This window comes from Ruditapes philippinarum, unplaced genomic scaffold (assembly GCF_026571515.1).
Source record: "Ruditapes philippinarum isolate M1 unplaced genomic scaffold, ASM2657151v2 ctg25713_1_1_1_1, whole genome shotgun sequence".
Classification (NCBI taxonomy): Eukaryota; Metazoa; Mollusca; class Bivalvia; order Venerida; family Veneridae; genus Ruditapes; species Ruditapes philippinarum.
In genome coordinates, this window is record NW_026852846.1 from 11,493 (window position 1) to 18,325 (window position 6,833).

Sequence of the window (6,833 nt, forward strand, 5' to 3'; positions counted from 1 at the left end):
ATCCATACGTTTTATCAGTTTTTTATTTGTTTAGAGTTTTTAAGCAACAGCTGGGCCTGACAGACGCGCGGGTGCCAGCTTTGCTGGGCTGATCCATCTGGTCGCAAAAACCCTTATGTTGGTTTTTTTCAAAGACGCGGGTCAAAAGTACATAATCATTCATTTTAAAATAAGGCTAAATATATGAAAGATCTATGATAAATAGAGGATATTTGGTTGTTTCTGATTTAAAAAAAATTGTTTATTATCACGAACGCGAAGCGCCAGTAGTATGTGCATATTGTTTCAAACTTTAATGTGAGTTAGATGGCATAATCATAAAGCCTAACACATTTTATTCTATGCATAATAAGCAAAAATATCAAGTTTTACAAGTTTTTATTTTATTTATGACAAAATTATTTCAAAGAATACATTATATAAAAAGTAATATTTACAATACATCTTAATAAAATAGTATTTTCCTGCAATATTTCATTGAGGTAATCCATGACATTATGTAGAAATTTAGGAAAATTTAATTACTTTTTCTTATCATTAGTTAAGAGCATAAAAGAAAATTGATTATTACGCAGAATATTCAAGACTGATAAATAAAATTTGTCTATAGACAGCCGAATTTGATGTTTGTTTCCATGCGCTTAGTTTCTGCCTCTGATTTATTACAATGGCACGTATTAATTGAAATATTATTACCGGGCATTTGTAAGAGGAAAAAAAAACATAACAGAATATGTACTCTATTTCTGACTTAGGCTCAACAAATATCATCGCACACATACATATTTACGTATATTTATTATATTGAATGCAAATCATGTAAATTTAAAATAAATAAATAAATAAAATAAAATAGATAACTATATTAATATACCATATTGATACGCTATTCTACTAAATTGTCTATCAAACGTTTAATTACAAAAAAATATTGCCAATTTTTATGTAACCAATTTTCTGACTGCATTTAACAATAGTATGAATTTGTAAAAACTCGGTTTCTTGAAATAAACATACATTTGTACTTGAAAAATTGCTATAAAAAGGACATATTAATATAAATTGAAATTCATCCTCTCCATCCTCAGTTATACACATTGTGCTTTTTTTACTTCTTTCAAAACCCGTATGTATTTCAGATTTAATATGTAGTTTTGGGGAACGGAATCTTATTTTTTCATGTACTGATATTTTTTGATTTTTTTTTGCATTTCCTAACATTAGTATAATTATAAGGAAGAGCATAACGCCATGTCTTCTTGCCATTGTGTTACATATATATCTGGATACTGGTATAAAATTTTTAATATTTACCGATTCTCGAAATAACCAAACTCCGACAGAATCTGCGTCTTGATACCGTTCGATGACCAATTAACAGCATTCGAATAGTTTGATATACATGTATCTTTTTTATTATTTTTTTTTTATTTTGGAACTTATTTGTTAAAATTCAGTTTTGACTATTCGCCACGTGTAACTTTAATCGATTTTTTTTGCTGTCATCCTTACATAAATCTAATTCAGAATACAATGATCGAGTATTTGTTAACATTTTAACATTTAATAACCACAGATGGTTTTTATATTATTTTTAATGGCAAAATGAGAGTTTTTAGTTTTTTTTATATAAAGTGGTCATTTAGGTTTGGCTCTGAATTATTTCAATAGCGCATATGAATTGAATTTGTTTTCTTTTAGACGTTTGCAAGAGGAAACACAACATAAGAAGGTGAATTTAATGACTTACAAAACTTCTTTTCAGCATTGATGTCATTACTTATGCCCTCTCCCTTTAAGTGTATATCTATGTCAGACAATAAAACAATAGCTCATATGTTTTTTTCAACACTTGTTTTTGTATTTTAACTTAAGACAAAAGTTAGGAGTGCCCTGAGGCACCTATAGGAATAGTCCTTGGTTAAGGCTTAAAATTATACTTAAGACTTTTCTTGAAATGCAGTTTTTCCACAGTTTTGCACTTAAGACTAAAATCGGTGCTAAGATACTTTAAGAATCGCACCTTTGTTGTATAGATCTATGAGTAAATGTTTTTGTTTGCTTTCTTTTTTTATAATGTAAAAGTTATATTATTAATATCAAAGTATGCTTCAATTTCAAATCTATTTGTGTCGTCTAAGGAATTATGCGCAACATACTGATTTAATTGTTATCTTATATTTATACAGGAAAAAGTAAACTCTAGTATCAAAACAAAAGAACAGGTTCAGTTATGAAAATTTTGACTTTCCTGCCAGTGGTAAGGCTAATTTCCTTTATTGTGCCGAGGATTATTTAAAACCCTCTTTTTCTTTGATTTTCATCATGTATTGTCTCTTCATGGCTGTCTCGCATTTTTTCTATATTGTGTACTTATAAAGAGGCGAGCAGATTTAAAGTCATCGTTGGATACCCACGTTTGATACAAGTCATATAACACGGCTCATATACCACAGACACTTGGGGTTTGGAGCTCAAAACGCCTTTAAAATCCAAATAAAATGCATATTTGTCAATCCCAGCACATGTACTGATCATATATATCAAAAAAAACTTAATATAAGCCGTTTTGAAAAAAAATCATATTTCAACATCTATAATTATACATTATATATTGCATTTTTTTAGCTTTTTAGCTCGACTATACGAAGTAGTGTGCTAATTAACTCACTTTTTACTAAATCAAAATATCATTATTATACCTTCCTTACTTGGAAAAGGATTTTTATTTCAATCTGCTAATATTTACCATGATTATCCCCATCTAAAGTTGTAAATATTGTATGTGATAACTTCTCAGTTTTTTTCTGTCTTTACGAACATTCATTACTTTGTCTGTACGTATGTTTCATCTTATACAACTTAATATTTAAATAGATATACTGTATACTGTATTCATTATAGGCTGGAACCGAAAATGATTAGCCTTTACAGCCAGTATAGAGCCAGTATAGAGCCAGTATGGATATGTAAATGTTTAACTTTGTTTCAGGTATTTGTTCTTTTAACACTCTTTTTAACGTGTGTTGAATTACATTCTTTGAGGATTGGGCCGAAAGGGAAAAAATGCATTGATAACTGCCAGGTAAGTTTAGCGATGACATAGTGGTTAAAATGTCTGCCTTTCAACCCAGGAAACATGGGTTTGAGCCAAACCCCGGTTACGACCATGTTTCTTCATATGACACCAGTACTGGTTGGTTCCAGGAAGCGGACTCGAACATGATTGATATAAGTTGCAAGAACTTGTTTTGCAATCAGCTAAAAACATGTATATTTAAACTAATTGCCAGTTAAATTTTACATTCCTTTTATTAATTAGAAATTAGTTTGATATTTTTTGTTGTTTTTTTTTTCTTTTCCAAGATGACCAAACGGTCGGATGGAAGAGGAAGTGGGCATAGTAACCAGTATTAGAATTGAGAACCGCTAGAAGCCGGTGCTAGTTGGCGTGAGGGATGATGCACTTCTTCATTATCTTTCATGAGCAGACTTATTTAAACCGAGTCTGCAATTCTTATGTAATTTTGTTGTGATTAATGCTTCCGAGGGATCACTTTGTTTCCAGATTTCTATCAAACCTAGATTACCCTCCTATTTGTTATATTTACTTTGCTCAATACAATTTTGTTTTACTTGTATTTTGTCATGTACAGTTGATATATTTTGATTTCAATGTTACATACTTGTAGTCTTTTATGTGGAACATATAAGGATATTTTCTTTCTTTTCAATGTTATCATTTTATGAAAAAGGTTTTCATTTATTTGTATATAGTGTCCAAATGGTACAGCTTGTTTGCCGGAAAGTAACGGGGTTGGTAGTGGGAAGAGAAGGAAAATATGTCTGCCTTGTAAGTCTCAATATTTTAGTCACGTGACAATATGGCGGTAGTTTGATCGTAAGGATATTGTATCTGTATTATTATATGACCTAATACGATTAATAAATGACAATTACGTAATGCATTGATTACTAATGTTTTCATGGAAAATCATTGATTGAACTAACATACTAATTATTATAATGATTGCCAGTTTGAGTCAATGTCATTATTTTAATTTAGTTTAAGTATATGTGTAGTTTACACTTTAATGTAACAATTATCATTTTACATTTTTGAATTAGGCTCATGCAGGGAGATGTCACAATGTAGAAAACCTTCTAACGAAGTTATATGTGACTGTTCCAACTCGGGTTATACAGGGAGTAACTGTGAAACTGAAATTGGTAAACTCTTTTTCATACCTGTACTCTGCGATAATTGCAATGTTTACATCCCTAAAAACTTTACACGGATTTTTTTGCTTTATATGTCATAAGTCAATGTGATAATTTGCCGGAAAACCCATGAGCATTTCATGATATATACACACATTATTTTGCCAATTATCTTTTTAAAGTCTAAGATGTTTCCCAACTACTTCATTGTTTACACACTTTAGATTTGCTTAAATAAAAACATCTACATATTCCACTTGAAATGTTCACCCGTTTATAAAATAGAAATGAAATCATCAATTTCGCGCATGTGACAGATAAAAGTTTTAATTTTCATTCCTCGTTACCTTTTTAGATTTAACATTTAATTTGGTTAAAACTGACATACTTCTTTTCTTCTGACTCAAAAAATATTTATTCGAATTCTAGCACAGGCATAAATTGTATTATTTCATATATATTGTTATCTTAAAAAGAACATTTATATTAATAAATATGTCCATGACTGTTAAGACATTTAAATCCGTCACTTTAATTGGTGTAACATAATATTAATTCCTAAAGAAAACGTAAATACGAATCATTTTTCATTTAAAGCAGCACGCCTCCAGATTGACGCTAATTTTCATGAAAAATTTGAAAATGTATTTGAATTTGAATATTGTGAATAACCAAAAGGAAGCAATTTACGCGTTATCAATGTCACATATAACCAACGTAAATTACCAAAAAGTGGACAAAATATGGATAAATAGCCCTTACTGCGTTAGTAACGCAGTAGAAATATAATTGTACATAATGAAAAATCAGTCGTTAACCGCACAGATCATGTAAAATATTACTTGAATCTTGAATCATTTTGCTTTTCCTAAAAGCATAACTCATATTTCTCAAGTTTGATTTTATTGAAATTATTTTGACTCATCTGGAGGCATGCAGCTTTAAACGTATTGGTATTTCGTAGAAACGAAATGATATGACAAAGTCGTAGTCCCAGGTTGAAGTAATGTTTGACAACATTTATCCACTCCTGGCCTTTCACAGTTTAATGCAATGTTATTTCGTTTTTACAAAAAAAATATAACGATTGTAAGTTTACGAAATTCATTTCGTACTGATGAAATATTATTACGTTATTACGAAATATTATTAAGTTTGAAGACATAAAACGTAACTGTGATACAATTGTTCTTTAGGGACACCATGCGGCAGTCATGAAGCATGTAATGAAGGAGACACGTGTCCCGACGGATGGATTAAATTCCAATGCAGTTGCTATATGTATGTCTCTACGGAAGTAGATTGGCAAACTGCCAAAGTAATATTATTATTCTTTTTATTTCAATATTTGATACTATACTAATAATTAAAGTCTTTCTTTACAAAAATTATGGTCTGTGAAGTTATATTTTTATATACTCAACTGATTACATGTTATTACTTTGTTACTAACAAACACATAACGTTTGCGTACGAAGAAGTTGTAAATCTTTAAAATAAGTTAATGTATTTATGCCATTGGATGATACAATCAAGGACACACGGTTAGTCCGCTTCTTGAAATTCTCAGTACTGGTGACGAGACAAACAATTAAAAAAGAAAATAAGAATCTTTAAAAGCAAGCGGTTTTTGTCATGATTATAACATTCAAAAGCATCAATATAATTCATTATTTAGATTCCCAAAACTATTTGTGTTTGCTAGTACAATAACGAATAACAAAACATTGGTCCCAACAAGTGGCTTTTCATCATAATATAAGATAAGGACTCGCAACTTCTTCTTTGTCTCTCGTACCCACTTACAAACAAATATACATACTTGATATTAAAACATTAAATCAATTGTTATTGTTTCAAAGTTACCTTCATCTGGATGTCCTGCTGCGGTAGCTTAGATGTGTCGAGGACTGCGTCCGGTGAACGTTGCGTTTGCCTTGTTGATCTTTATTTTCGTTTTTATTTTCCTCTACTAAATGATTAGCATTTTTAACTGAGTTGGACAGAGGACATGATATATATTATACGTAAGTTATCTAGCTATAGACGTTACAAGATCAGTGCAAACATCGTATGTTATAGGACACAGAAGTTGTTTTTTACAGCATTTTTATATTGTGTTGTGTTTTCTCCTACAGAGCGACTGCCAATCTAAAGGTGCATACCTTGTTGAGATCACTACCAAAGCTGAAAGTGATTTTATTTATTCATTAGAAGAACTTAATGGTAAGTTATGAAACTGAACTGAAATTGAATTTGTTGTTTCTGGAAATCGCCATAAAAAGTCCTTGAATAATTATAAGTTTGTACTCCTACACATAGATAGTAACTAACTATTTAAAACGTCTGCTATGCCTGTCTCTATGGTTTGTATTTTAAAAATCTCACCTTTATCAAAATATTATATTTTTGGACATATCAGCCTAGTTTTATATTATTCTTAAATTATGCACATGCATTCTCAGCAACCGCCTTTGTAAGTAGCATGATAGATTTTGTTATCAGTTATTGAATGTAAAGAAAGACATACTTATTTTGGATCCGCCTCCGTGGTCGAGGGGTTAGAGTTGATGACTTCTAATCCAGTTACCTCTCTGGCGTGGGTTCGATCC

At 30.5% G+C, this 6,833-nt stretch overlaps 1 protein-coding gene across 1 annotated transcript; it reads left to right on the top strand.

Moving 5' to 3' along the window:
* Nucleotides 1-1,483: 1,483 nt before the first annotated feature.
* Nucleotides 1,484-6,433, top strand: LOC132726087 (perlucin-like protein; the record flags this gene model as incomplete). The annotated part of the gene is given in 7 exon segments (XM_060711357.1): nt 1,484-1,732; nt 2,190-2,260; nt 2,993-3,085; nt 3,778-3,853; nt 4,129-4,230; nt 5,418-5,539; nt 6,360-6,433. Coding segments are annotated over 6 exon segments (494 nt in total), but the record flags the coding sequence as incomplete, so codon positions are not given.
* Nucleotides 6,434-6,833: the final 400 nt, after the last annotated feature.